At 40.6% G+C, this 15,296-nt stretch overlaps 1 protein-coding gene across 2 annotated transcripts in view; it reads left to right on the forward strand.

Annotated features, from left to right (window-relative positions):
* IQGAP2 (IQ motif containing GTPase activating protein 2) overlaps nucleotides 1-15,296 on the forward strand; it is a 305,467-nt gene that overhangs the window by 46,293 nt on the left and 243,878 nt on the right. For both annotated transcript variants that reach the window (XM_002815661.5, XM_054555643.2), the window contains exon 2: nucleotides 11,650-11,749. In XM_002815661.5, the coding sequence (XP_002815707.1) occupies nucleotides 11,650-11,749 (100 nt within the window). The remainder of the gene's footprint in view (nucleotides 1-11,649; nucleotides 11,750-15,296) is intronic.

Consider the following 15,296-nt stretch of genomic DNA (forward strand, 5'->3'; position numbering starts at 1 on the left):
CACCTGATCTTCTCACTGTCATCTCACAACCGTACTCCTCTCATCTACCCAGCTTAGAAACAGCTGTAAAATGACCTGGGGGGTCTCCCTTCACCTATTCTTGAGAAGCTCAAAGACTTGGAAGGGTGGAGGGGAATGGCCTTCTTAGCTGTGTCCATAAAACAGAGACTTCGAAGGCTGAGGATTGGGACAGAAATGTGCCTTGATGTGTGTGTACGATTTCTCTATTCTTGTCTTCACTTCTCCAGATGTGTTTTGCACCTAACTTCTTTTCTCTCCCCTCCTTCAAACCTGACTTCAAACTCTCTTCATCTAGAAAACTGGCTCTGATTAATCCCATTATTGAACAACCTCTTTTCCCTCCCTCGGCTTTTCTTTTCTTTCTACTTTAATTAGTTTGTACTTTTTCCAAAGGAGCTTTATAACTTTTCTCCAACTGTTAAATGTGTCTTCTTCTGTTAGACTGTAAACTGAGGTACAAAGTCCTTCTTCCACCCTATCCCTTTTCTCTATCCATGAAGTGCTCTGCAACTATTTAAACATTAGTTAGAGACTTTGCCATGTATCAAAAGAAACACATTCTGTTGTTGTATTTATTGGTTTTAATTATAAGGCAGTTAGAATGCATTTTAGGATTCTGCATCTCCATAATTCTCTGCCAGCACTTTGCACCTAGTGGACCATTAGTAAGAATAATTTTCCATCCCAGCCTGGCTTCATAATTGTAGACACTTCTGCTGCACAAATGCTGGCAGGGCTCTCATGACTTAATTCTGAAATTGTATTTAGTGGCTGATACACAGAGAAGATTTGGCTATCTCCTCTGGTCTGCAGCTGACATGTGGCATGAGGGAATTTACATACAGTACCATGGTCCAGTTCCCAGCCAAGAATTAAATGCCTGGAGGAGATCAGTCATTTAAATCTGAAGCAGTACAGCATGAATTATATTTAAGGTAGTTGCTGTTCTGGCTCTTCTATAAAGTTCTTTCAGCTCTGGGCTAAAGAATCATAATATCTGAAAACCTTCATGTCTGTTGTATGTTTATAAGAACATCCTTTTCTAAACTTGGGACCATTTACTTTCTGAGAGCAGTGGTACTGCGTGTTAGAACAAAAAGCACACAACAAGCCAAAACCAAAATGTTTGCAGCTTTGTTGCCCTAGTGGGGTAAATTCTTTCCCACGAGAGAGCTGTTCTCTGTGTATTTTATACACTTCCCAAGTAGTTTACACAATCATGGGTTGTATACATTATCTTCAGCCTGCAAACTCTATGTGAGCCTCACCCACTCTTGCCAACCTGACTCCCTTCCCACATCAGCCATTCCATTTCCTCCTACTGCTTCCTGTGCTGTTGACCTAAAAGAATAAAAATGTTTGCACTAATATAATAGGGTACCTCCAAAACATAAAGGTCAGTGAAAACTAAACAAAAACCAAGAATAGTTTTAAATACACAACAACTCTATAGAGCAATCTATTAGCTCTAGGACCTTGAGTAAAGCACTTAACCCATTTGAATCTTAGTTAAGTGGAGGTAATAATATTTGTCCCATCTATCTGATGAGAGCTGTTTTAGTCATATGAGAGAATTTATGTGGTAGCACTTTATAAATATATACTACTTCTATGAAACTGAAGAGCTCAGCATGTTTGGTTCAAGTCTTGCGGCTTGCTGCTTGCTGTTGGCACCATATGCAGTGTTTTATGACTTCTCATGAGTCTGGTCTCCTTACAAACCCTAAATGTGTGGACCCGAGCTGATTTTCATATCCTACTTAAACCAGAGAAACTTCTTGCTAATGAGAACTAGCCTAGGTGGCTTTAGTCCAGAATCCAATCACATTGAAATATATTCTTGATCCATGACTGTATTGTCAACATATCTCCATTTGCATAGCATGATCCACTTGAGAGCTGAGTTTTTGGCAATATTTTTTAAATTGTCCTGAATCATGTGTTAAGTCACACTCACTAACAAACAGCATATGGTTGCATTAATAGCACCCGTCTGTTCAACATCATAGTCTTCTAATTGTGTCTGTTATATTAAACTTCTCTTCCAAATATAAGTTTTGACTTAAAGTCAGCTCCTTAGTATATCCCTGGAACAGTGAGATGCCTTTATGTTTTGTCCCCTTAATTGTACAAGCTTGTCTTTATGTAAATTGGCATATCAGGGTGACTTTCTGGTGCCAAGCCATGGCTTGTTTCCACCTCCACCATCTGAAGTCACAAAGTGAGCTGGCTGCTACTTGTTGACTTCCTTTTTCTTCCCCCGTGCCGTGCTCCTCTTCCTCTTGTTCCTTCTATTGCCAGTCCTGCCCATGCAAAGCATCACCATGTTTTTCTTTCTTCTAATTTGGATTTCATGTCACACAGGCTTGCTGCAGCCTTCTCGTCACTGTCCAGGTTAGGTTCCCTTCCATTCATTCTCTTTCACTCACCTCTTACCCTACCTGTTTTCTCCCATTAGCCTGTCACACCCAAGCTATCTCTTTAGGCCGTTGGGCCTTCTAATAAGATATCATGGCATTAGTCATCTTCTGATCACTTCCTCTCTGCTGCCTTTGATCTTCTGTGATTTTTAAAAATACGGCAAAACTGACTAAATATTCATTGTACATTTTGAATGACCATGATCCTTTTCTAGAAGTTCAGATAGATGAGTTAGATGCATGAAAGTCGTCCTTTGCAGTGGACCTGGTATTAATGCTTATTCCTCATTATTATTATTTTTTTTTCTGTAACTGAACATTAAAACAAATTTAGGCTGGACACAGTGGCTCACGCCTGTAATCTCAGCACTTTGGGAGGCCAAGGCAGGCAGATCACTTGCGGCCAGGAGTTCAAAACCAGCCTGGCCAACACAACGAAACCCCGTCTCTACTAAAAATACAAAATAATTAGATGAACGTGGTGATGTGTGCCTGTAATCCCAGCTACTTGGGAGGCTGAGGCATGAGAATCGCTTGAACTCGGGAGGTGGAGGTTGCAGTGAGCTGAGATCATGCCACTGCATTCCAGCCTGGGCAACAGAGTGAGACTGTCTTAAAAAAAGAAAAAAATTTAATCTATTGTTATTTCTGATATAGATAAAGTAATACAGGTAAATGGTATAGAATATTTGGAAAATGTATAAGAATTAAAAAAAAAAAAAAGAACAAATCTGACATCAGGTGATCTACCCGAGTGCTGGGATTATATGCGTGAGCCACCACGCCCAGCCCTTGTTTTTTGTTTGTTTGTTTGTTTGTTTTTATTATACTTTAAGTTCTAGGGTACATGTGCACAACATGCAGGTTTGTTACATATGTGTACATGTGCCATGTTGGTGTGCTGCACCCATTAACTCGTCATTTACATTAGGTATATCCCCTAATGCTATCCCTCCACCCTCCCCCCAGGAAGGGGGACAGCCCTTGTTTTTTCTTTTGATCTTATTACAACCCTGGCATTCCTCATGTGGTCTAATTTGTCAATATTGAATATTAATTTTTTTTCTTTTGCTGGACCATATTTGAGATTTTTGGATCTCTGAGAAAAAAGCCTATAATTTTACTTTTTATACTTTCAAGATAGTAACATTAATTTTATGTGGTTTTCAGGGAAAAACAAATTTACACAAATCTATCTGCTGATTAACAAGATACCTGTAATAATAGCGACACTCTCAGAAAAGCAACACCCTCAGAAAAGCCTAATGGCTGCTGATGTCATCAAGCATTTACACGCAGGGAGACAGTGGCACTTCAGTTCAGTAGAAAGATCATGAACTTTGGAACCAGTTGTTTTGAATCCCAATTCTGCCATTTACCTGTTTTTATGATCTTAGAATTACCAAAGACTAAATTACCTAACCTCTCTGAGTTTGTTTCCCATTCGAAAAATGTATTTTCCAATCAATTCCTATCTTTTTTTTTTTTTTTTTTTTTTTTTTTTTTTGAGATGGAGTCTCACTCTGTAGCCCAGGCTGGAGTGCAGTGGCGCAATCTCAGCTCACTGCAACCTCCGCCTCCCAGTTCCCAGTTAAGCAATTCTCCTGCCTCAGCCTCCTGAGTAGCTGGGATTACAGGCTTGCGCCACCATGCCTAGTTAGTTTTTATATTTTTAGTAGAAACGGGGTTTCACCATGTTGGTCAGGCTGGTCTTGAACTCCTGACCTCGTGATTCACTCGCCTCGGCCTTCCAAAGTGCTGGGATTACAGGCATGAGCCACCGCACCCGGCCTTCAATTCCTATCTTAAAGAGGAATGCAGGGACTAAGAAGTAATATATGCAAAATATGTGATGTAGTAAGTGCATGTTAAGTATTAATCCTTTCTGTCTGTGTTTTTTTATTTAACACATCATAAAGAGCTTACATTGATTAGAGGAATAAGTCATGTGCTGTATAATATACAGAAAAAAACCCACTTGTAACCAAGAGATTGTTTTGTTTTCTTGCATGTACCGTTGAATCATGTGTGATCTATTTTTTCATTTTTCCTAATAGTCAAGGGAAAATTAGGCCAAGGCTCACTGTTCTCTTGTCTTCTAAAGCCTCCAACTTTGTAGGAATATCCTCTGTTATTTTACTATTTGGGGTGGTTTTCGTGAGGATGGGGACAGAGTGTTAGCAGTGACTTGCTACTCCTTGGGAACAGCCCAGAGGACTGTTGTTATAAGACCTGCTAATTCTGTGTAACAGTTGTAAAATATTATTATTCCTATGGGGTATTAAAGTTTATGTAAATATCTGGGTCTTTAAACTATTCATTATCTATACAGAATAGGGAGAATTACTTTAGGATTGGTTCTAAATAACTTGAGACATTTTGCCCTGACCAACAGTTCAAGCATAAAAGGTCCATACCGAGTCATAGGGAGTTGAGTTTCTTTCCCTTCTTCTAAATATAGTAGAAGCTTATCCAAACTAAAGATTTTTAAATTACCTTCTGTTGTTGGAGTTAAATTTTTAAAATTGGCCTTGGAAACTTGACACTTCATTCTTTCTTACTGATATCTGTATGGGGATGGGAGGACAGAGTGTATAGGAGTAGGCAGTGGGCAAATGGAATTTTCTCTGTGCTTACTTGGTAATAAGTAAGAGGTTTGGTTTCCAAACTGTGTCTTGAAATTGTAATTGTCCAAGAAATCCCAAATCTAGGAATCATTGCCTATAATTCTTCCAAATTAAGCAGAGTTCTAGATACACCCCACCCACAAACCCAGTCTGCAGGCCAGCCCTCTGTATATGGGCCTTAATGTCTCCATGGGCTGCTTTGGGTTTCTAGATAATGAAAAAAGAAATTAGATATTCTTTTTTTTTTTCTTTTTTTCTTTTATTATTATTATACTTTAAGTTTTAGGGTACATGTGCACAATGTGCAGGTTTGTTACATATGTATACATGTGCCATGTTTGTGTGCTGCACCCATTAACTCGTCATTTAGCATTAGGTATATCTCCTAATGCTATCCCTCCCCGCTCCCCCTGCCCCACAACGGTCCCCGGAGTATGTTTTTCCCCTTCCTGTGTCCATGTGTTCTCATTGTTCAATTCCCACCTATGAGTGAGAACACGCGGTGTTTGGTTTTTTGTCCTTGCGATAGTTTGCTGAGAATGATGGTTTCCAGTTTCATCCATGTCCCTACAAAGGACATGAACTCTTCATTTTTTATGGCTGCATAGTATTTCATGGTGTATATGTGCCACATTTTCTTAATCCGGTCTATCGTTGTTGGACATTTGGGTTGGTTCCAAGTCTTTGCTATTGTGAATGGTGCCGCAATAAACATATGTGTGCATGTGTCTTTATAGCAGCATAATTTATAATCCTTTGGGTATATACCCAGTAATGGGATGGCTGGGTCAAATGGTATTTCTAGTTCTAGATCCCTGAGGAATCGCCACACTGACTTCCACAATGATTGAACTAGTTTACAGTCCCACCAACAGTGTAAAAGTGTTCCTATTTCTCCACATCCTCTCCAGCACCTGTTGTTTCCTGACTTTTTAATGATCGCCATTCTAACTGGTGTGAGATGGTATCTCATTGCAGTTTGGATTTGCAGGAAATTAGATATTCTTATTCAGATTTACACAGCAGACCAAATGAATTTTTCTCTTGTGTGAAATTTATAAATAATTCTTCTATTCTGGAAAGACATCCTGGATTTGGAGACCCAGGCTTCGTTTAAAAACAAATGAACAGTCTGGTGCAGTGGCTCACACCTGTAATCCCAGCACTTTGGGAGGCTGAGGTGGGCCTCCCTCAGGAGGTCAGGAGTTCGAGACCTGCCTGGCCAACTTGGTGAAACCCCATCTCTACTAAAAATACAAAAAAAAATTTAGCCTGGCATGGTGGCACATGCCTGTAGTCCCAGCTACTTGAGAGGCTGAGTCATGAGAATCGCTTGAACTCAGGAGGCAGAGGTTGCAGTGAGCCAAGATCGTGCTACTGCACTCCAGCCTGGGCAACAAGAGCGAGACTCTGTATCAAAAAAAAAAAAAAAAAAGAACAACAAAACCAACAAGTGTTAAGTAGATGTTTATAAGTATGAAAAAAGTTTGGGGACTTTTGTATGGAAGTGGGATTCAGGAACCCTCTTTCATGTGTAGATCCTGATGCCATGTACGTTGAAAGTATATTTGCAGAAAAGTATTAATTATTTTCATAAAGCCTAAACTATCTCTCCATTTTCCTGCATAATTATGACAAGCTTCTTAACTATTCCAGGCCCTAGTGACCTCACTGCAACAAAGAGGGTATTGGCAGCCAATCAGGAACTGTAACTCTTGTTGGTAAACTTGTCTTGTCACTGTTAATTACTCTCACTTCTCCACCTGGGAAATTCTTCTAATGCCAAACTTGAAGATTTGGGGCTTTGTGTTATTATGGTAGGTGGCCATAGTCGCTTACAGCCTTGTCTAACCCGAATATCCTCTGAAGTTGTGTGTTGATTTATAACTTTGGAAGGTTCTTAGAAATGTGTCATGGGGGAACAGTTCCAGGGATGATGTGGAAGGCAGGCTTTCCATAAAGTTCCCCTGCCCTTAGTATCTTGTGTGACTATTATGAGAGCAGCAAACTTCGTAGGACTAAACTTGGAAGGACACAGCATCTCTGCCTTGAAGCACAAAGTTGAGCTCACCGTTCAGCAGCCTTTACTGAGCACCTATTATTTCCTTTGCCCGTGGTAGGGACATAGAAATGGATGAGACTCGAGGGCCTGTGCTCAGTGTCTCATAATTTTAGTGTCTTGATGAAGCCATGTTTTTAACATAGGGGTGGCAGTCTTTCATCGTTTCAGATTCTTTAGAGTGCCTGTGAATACGTATTGGTTTACTAACAACTTCAGCCTGGGGTTTGCCTATTTTTCAAAAGAAAATTCAGTTTAAGGAAGTTTGATTATGTGGTCCTTTAAAGCTTAAGATTAAGCAGCTGTGAAATACTTTTGGAAGCTGGTATGAAGCAGGAATGTACCACGGGTCAAATTTACAGAGGTTATCAGCTTACTTGAAATCTTGGACTTTAGGTTCTCTCATCTTTATATTCCATTCTCCCATTCCCACCCCAGTTTTAGTGTCTTGGAATCAGTTCTGTTCCTTCTAATGTGTTCTTTGATGTATAAATGCCATCTCTGATAACTATTCTTTAAGTTGTGAGAGGGGGCAGATATCCTTCTAGGTATTTTCTTCCAGACAAAAGCAGTTCCCAACTCTTAGAAGATGGTTCAATGAACAATTGAAATGAATTATATATTCAAGTATACTTAGGATTCCTTGTAGAAATTTTGAACCACATAGAATAACAATGTATATTTATAATGCTAAGGCTGGGCACCATGGCTCACTCCTGTAATCCCAGCACTTTGGGAGGCATAAACTGGAGGACTGTTTGAGCTCAGGGGTAAGTTCAAGGCCAGCATGGGTAACATAGTGAGACCTTGTCTCTACTGAAAATAAATAAAGGTTAAATTTTTAAAAATACAAAATAAATGCTAAATTGTGGGCATATTTTTTTCTTTCTTTCTTTCTTTCTTTTTTGAGACAGGGTCTTGCTTTGTCACCCAGGCTGGAATACAGTGGCGCAATCATAGTTTGCTGGAGCCTCCACTTCATGGGCTCAAGTAATCCTGCCTCAGCCTTCCGAGTAGCTGGGACTATAGGCTTGCACCACCACACTCAGCCAATTTTTTGTATTTTTTGTAGAGATGGGGCTTCACCATGTTGCCCATGCTAGTCTCAAACTCCTGAACTCAAGGGATTCATTCGCCTTGGCCTCCCAAAGTGGTGGGAGCTACCCCAGCCGGACATATTTCTATGAATTGGTAATTCCTGGTTTTCTGCTTTTCCTGGAAGAGAAACACCCTAAATAATACCCTATTACAGAACAGATTACAAGCCCTGGTTTTGGGGCCTCTTGCCAACCCTCCCTTCAATATATCCCTCAAATCTAAGCATTTCATAATTATGCCAAACTTTCAATTGTTTAATACAAACTTTGAGAGACCTTTTGAGTCATATTCATCACTTTGTGTTCCATCTCCATAATAAACTGGCACCAAGCAGCCACTCAAATATTTGTTGAACAAATGAGTGAATTTTAATACAAAGTGTATGGTGGCCTTGGTGTCTCTGTGTGAAGGTAGCAGGTAGAGAATAGGGGAAATTAAACAGTGACCATGTCAACTCCTTATTGAATTAGGTAGATTTTGGGCTATTTTTACATTGGATTTTGTACATATTCTTTGGGAAATGGACTCCTAGAGGACCCTTTCATTTCTAATTTATACTTCTATTTCAAAATACTCTCTAACAACTTGCTTTCGTTCTGCTCCTTGAATCTGTGAGTAAGCCTTATTGTATAATTTTCATAGAATGCAATTGCTTTGAACTGTCATCTGATGCTACAAGTGGCATTTTGTGAGTTGCTAATACATCAGAAAGCTGTGTTCTTCACAGTGTCCTCATGTTTTTTGTGGTTCACGGCAGCAAGTAAAGATGAACTGTGGAGGTTGCAGTTAATCAAGTTACTTTAAAATGAAAAGAATTTTGAAGCCACTTAAATGACCTGCTTCTTGGGCTTGGCAGTGACAAGTCCCTTCCTGGGCCCACTTAGATTTAGCAGCAAGAGGTACTGGGCAAAGAATAAGGGCTGCAATGTTGACAGACCTTAGTTCCAGCCCTGGCTTTACCATTGACCCAGCAAATATTCGTGGGCAGACCGTTTACCTTGCTTGACTTTGGTTTCCTCATTTATAGGAAAGAGATAATGCCTATCTCTCAGGGTGATCATCAGAACCACAGAACCACAGAACCACACAGTAACATATGGAAACGTTCTTTATAGGCAATAAAGCCATGTCTTAAGTGAATTATTTTATTAGCTCCATGATGGATCTTTAAATGACAGTGTTATTATCCATGCCAGTGGTTCTTATCAGAAGCCACTACTTAGTAAATATTGAGTAATGCAGAAATATTTGCAGGCAGTCTCTGTGGCCCAGAAGGATCTGCTTTTGCTGTTAAGATTTTCTCAAATTCCTTAACCTTCCTATACTTACAATTTGACAGTAGATTGTAGAGATGGGGTTTCACCATGTTGCCCAGGCTGGTCTCGAACTCCTGACTCAAGTAATCTGCCTGCCTCGACCTCCCAAAGTGCTGGGATTACAGGCGTGAGCCACCGTGCCTGGCCTAAAAATTATAATTTTTATTTTTTATTTTATTTTTTTATTTTTATTTTTTTTTTTTTTGAGACGGAGTCTCGGTCTGTCACCCAGGCTGGAGTGCAGTGGCGCGATCTCGGCTCACTGCAAGCTCCGCCTCCCGGGTTCATGCCATTCTCCTGCCTCAGCCTCCCAAGTAGCTGGGACTACAGGCTCCCGCCACCACGCCCGGCTAATTTTTTTTTTATATTTTTAGTAGAGACGGGGTTTCACCGTGTTAGCCAGGATGGTCTCGATCTCCTGACCTCGTGATCCACCCGCCTCAGCCTCCCAAAGTGCTGGGATTACAGGCGTCAGCCACCGCGCCTGGCCAAAATTATAATTTTTAAAGTCTATTCATTATGCAGTAATGATGAGCTCACTTAGTGATGATTCACTGGAAGGTAGTTTTTTTGTACACGTAGAGTGCTATCTATGTGCAAGGAGCCCTGACAAATTCGCGGGAGACATGAAGATAATCAAAACCTTCCTCTAAGGATCCCCTAGTTTGGAGAGACAGACAGACTGATTTACAGTGGGGGGCTTTTCTGATGAGTGATGTAATAAAAATGTGAACTAAAGTGCCAAGGAGAGCCAATGGATTTAGATTCAGAGATCCTTGGAATTTTGCCTGAGATGATGTGAAAGGCACAACCTGCAGAAGGTGGGAGAATGGCTTTCCAGGCAGAGAGAAGGGTGGAGCAGAAGCACTCGGCGTTGGAGGGAGTGGTGTGGTCCTGGAACACGGTGCTGCCTGGGAGCTCTGGCTAAAGTGTGGGCTTCCTGGATGGGGGGAGATGCAAAGTGCTCTAGAACCTTGTTCTGTAGGAAATAGAGGAGCCATCAAAAGTTTTGAGAGGGGGAGTAATAAGGAAGACGCTTCTGTTGGCCATGGGGAGAATGAGTGGAAGAGGGGTAGTGGCTGAGTGACTAGACCTGTTCTGAGAGTTTATGGGAGAGACATTAAGACCTGGATTCTCGCAGTGGAGGTGCAGAGGAAGATTGAGAGCTTCTGTACTTTTCTGAAATGTGAGAGCTCAGTTTTAAAGTTGAGATTGGACTGATTTTATTAAAGAAAAAGAAAATGTTTTTGACAGATGTCAATCTTTGTTGACACCCGTTGGTATCAATGCTGTGGGGTGAGGTCTCCATGTTCAAGGGATGGAGCCACAATAGAAAATTGGGAGTGGTAGGAAGGGGGATGGGACAAGGATGAGGACATTCATGGAAGCTCCTGCCCCTTTGCACACTGCTTTTTTTTTTTTTTTTCTGACACTGAGTCTAACTCTATCGCCCAGGGTGGAGTACAGTGGTGCAGTCTTGGCTCACTGCAACCTCCACCTCCCAGGTTCAAGTGATTCTCCTGATTCTCTTGCCTCAGCCTCCCGAGTAGCTGGGACTACAGGTGCCCCCCACCACACCCGGCTAATTTTTTGTATTTTTAGTAGAGACGGGGTTTCACCGTATTAGCCAGAATGGTCTCGATCTCCTGACCTTGTGATCCGCCCACCTCAGCCTTCCAAAGTGCTGAGATTACAGGCATGAGCCACCGCACCTGGCCTTGATTCACTTGTTAGAAATAATATTGTAAAAATAAAAAAACTAGCCAAGTGTGGTGGTGTGTGCCTGTAGTCCCAGCTACTCCGGAGGCTGAGGTGAGAAGATTGCTTGAGCCCAGGAGGCTGAGGTTGCAGTAAGTCATGATGGCACCACTGCACTCCAGCCTGGGTGACAGTGCCAGTTCCTGTCTCAAAAAATAAAAATAAAAATAAAGGAAAAGAAATGATATTGTAAAATCCAAAGGCAAATTTCTGTCTCTGCCTGGTGTTTCAATACTCCTGTCTCTGAATGTTAAATGTTCAGCTGCATATGATTTTTTTCTGATTGATTGTCTCGGGTGTTTAATGAAGACTGCCTTTGTAAATCACATGTTGTTATCCTCTATTTCTAGCTATTGTGGACGATGAAAGGCTCTCTGCAGAGGAGATGGATGAGAGGAGGCGGCAGAACATTGCTTATGAATATCTGTGCCACTTAGAGGAAGCCAAAAGGTAAGATCCAGACTTAGTCTATTTGTGCACCATCTCTTGGAGATAAGCTTTGTGATAAGGTGTGGGATTTGATGACCAGAGGGTTCTGAAATGGGCCAGCAATTCTGAGTTGTCATAGTTGGAGATGGCCAGGGAGAGATTCTTGCCTGCACTCAGTGATTTAGATTTGGCCAAACCTCCCATGCCAGGAGACCAGTGGGCTAGGGGTGACCCCTCCACACTCCGCTCCACCCCTCAGTCACAGCTGGGTACACATCACGCTCCTGTGCATATGCTACATAGTTCTAATAACTCATTTGCAGTCTTGTTGGCAGCAGGATAATGGGAGAAGAAGCATCTATTTCTTGCAAATGGTTGGGCAGAGTTGAGAAAAAGTTGATGCCACAGCCAAAGTTGAGGCACTGGGAGGAAGGCAACTATTCGTTTCCCTTCCTCGGAGCCTCCCAGGAAATCACGGGGCCAACTGCAGATTGTTTCAAATTCTTCATCTCACTGGCTTGGATGTAGAGGAGCAACAATGACTTAAATCAACTTCCTTTTTCCCCAGAGCTTCCTTGGGCCTTTTCCCCACTCCCAGCCCAATGATGATAAATGCCCAGCAGGACAGTGGCATATCAGACTGAAGTCCATCAGTCCCTAAGTGGGTTTATGACAGCAATCTCCTCTTTAAACCATGGGTGTGTGGCCACTTAGGGTATATTGTCTCTAAAATCACATTGACTCTTTTAGGCTTTTTAGATTAAATAAATGTTGCGTTCTCCAAGGAGAAAGTGAAGATAAAGAGTCCTAAGTGCAAATACTTTCCTCATGAGAGGAAGTGAGAGAACTTTATCCTTTGTGGGGCGAATACTACAGAGTTCATATACCATGAGTTAGAGTTTGATTGAATGCTTTATGCCATGATGGAGCGACAGTATTGTTCCCTGGACAAAGATATGTTCCAGCCCTCTTAGCTGTATAGAAATAAATACTTGGTTAAATGGTCACTGGTGTTAATTATCTCTAATCACTGATAAATGGCTATCTACAGAACTAGAATGATGAGGTTTTTAATCAGTATTTTGGTGACACATGCCCTAATTTGACATCAAAATTGCTTTCAAGGGGTTTCTCGGAGTTGTTTAATATTTTAGTAATGTCACGTAACTTTCTTTAGGCTCTAAAAACCAAGTTTTAAAGATTGTTTAACATGTCTGTGAAGTCTACAGTTAGGTTGTAGGATGCTAGCGATTCACTGTCAGTCTAAGATAATTAAAAACATGCTTTTGGTCAAGTTGTCACAAAAAAGTTAGATAAGGAGATTAATCCACAGGCATTGAAAAGAAGTGGTCCCAATCACTCCTGAGGCTAAGGTGGGAGGATCTCTTGAGCCTGGGAGGTGGAGGCTGCAGTGAGCTGAGATCGGGCTGCTGCACTCCAGCCTGGGTGGCAAAGTGAGACACTGTCTTAAAAAAAAAAAAAAAAAAAAGGAAAAGAAAGAAAAAGAAAAGAAAAAAATATACTTTCAGTGAATAAGTTCAAGGAGATGGTAGAAAAACTTACTTTTCTATTGATACTCACTTTACGTTCTGTTTTTAACAAGTGGGAAGGGGTGTCATGTAGAGGAAAATGATATGTGATTGGGAGTTGGTTTACCTAACTTCCTGGTCCCAGCTCCACCACTTACACAAGCAGCTTGACTTTCCACAGACCATTTAACCTGTGGGAAGTTCAATTTGTCCCCTCTGTAAATGAGACAATCAAGATGATGTTACTTATTGCCCTACTTATTCATGGATTCAAGGATTTTTAAAAAATCATTTAAAGAAGGTGAAAGTATTCTGTAAGCTATAGTGCCAGTCAGGTTTATGGTGATAACATAAGCAAAGTTTTCTCCTCAGTATATTGAAATGGTATAAATGTAGCAAATTTTTAGCAAACTACTAGCAAATCAAATCCAGCAACATATAAAATGTATTTAATACCATCAAGTGAGATTTATCCTAGGAAGCAAGCTTGGTTTAAGACCTGAAAATCAATATCATAGACCATATTAATGGAAGAAAGGACAGAAGCCATATGATCATCTCAATATATGCAGGAGAAGCATTTGATAAAATCCAGCCCCCTTTCTTGACTTAAAACATTCAACAAACTAGGAATAGAAGAGAATTTCAACCTGATAAAGGACATCTATGAAAAACCTACAAGTAACACCATACTCAATGGTGAAATACAGGAATAAGGATGTTTTTTCTTACCACTTCTGTTTAACATTGTACTGGAGATTTTAGCCAGGCAGTTAGGCAAGAAAAATAAACAAAAGGCATCCAGGTTAGAAAGGAAGACGTGAAACTATTTCTAAGGGATGTTATCTGGTTTATAGAAAATCCATAGGAATCTACTAAAAAACAGAATAGAAGAAAACACTAAAAATCCCCACCACAATGAGTCCGTCATGGTTGTAGGATACTAGGGGAGTGTGTAAATATTGCATTTCTCGACACGAGCAATAAGCAATCTGAAAATGAAATTAAGAAAGCAATTCAATATACGATAGCATTAAAAACAATAAAATTCTTAGGAATAAAATTAACAAAAGAAGTACAAGAATTGAACACTGAAAACTACAACACATTGAAAATTTTAAAACTCTTAAATAGATGGAAAGACATCTCATGTTCATGGATTGGAAAACAGCATTAAGAAAACAATGGTCCCAAATTGATTTATAGATTCAATACAGTTTCTGGAAATATCCCAGCTGCCTTCTTTTTTTTAAATGGAGAAATTAAAAAGCTGATTCTAAAATTTATATGGTGGCCAGGCCTGGTGGCTTATGCTTATCTTCCAGCACTTTGGGAGGCTGAGATGGGAGTATTGCTTGAGGCCAGGAGTTTGAGACCAGCCTAGGTAATGTAGCGAAACCCTGTCTCTGCAAAAAAAAAATTTTTGAATTAGCTAGATGTGGTGGCATGCACCAGTAGACCTAGCTACTCTGGAGGCTGAGGCATGAAGATCACTCAGGAGGCTGAGGATGCAGTGAGTTACGATCACACCACTGCACTCCAGCCTGGGTGACAGAGCAAGACCTTGTCTCAAAAACAAGAACAAAAATAAAGTTTATATGGAAATGCAAGGAATGCAGAATAGTCAAAAGCGTCTTGAAAAAGAAACGCAAAGTTGGAGGACTCATTTTTCAATTTCAATACGTACTTACAAAGCCCACAGTGATTGAGACAGTGTGGTACTGGCATAAGGATATGCATATAGATCAATAGAGTAGATTTGAGAGTCTAGAAATAATCCCTAGCACTTCTGGCAAACTGATTTTCATCAGCAGAATAAAGGCAATTCACTGGGAGTGAGAGAAGATGCCCTTTTCAACAAAGGATGCTGACTACTGAATGTCTACATACATAAAAATGAATTTGGACCTCTGCCTCACACCATATACAAACATTTTCTTAAAATGGGTTATTAACCTAAATGTGAGAGCCACAACTGTAAATCTCTCCAGAAGAAAACAGGAGTAAATCTTTGTAACCTTGGGTGTTAGGCATTGGTT

Source organism: Pongo abelii, chromosome 4 (genome assembly GCF_028885655.2).
Source record: "Pongo abelii isolate AG06213 chromosome 4, NHGRI_mPonAbe1-v2.0_pri, whole genome shotgun sequence".
Classification (NCBI taxonomy): domain Eukaryota; kingdom Metazoa; phylum Chordata; class Mammalia; order Primates; family Hominidae; genus Pongo; species Pongo abelii.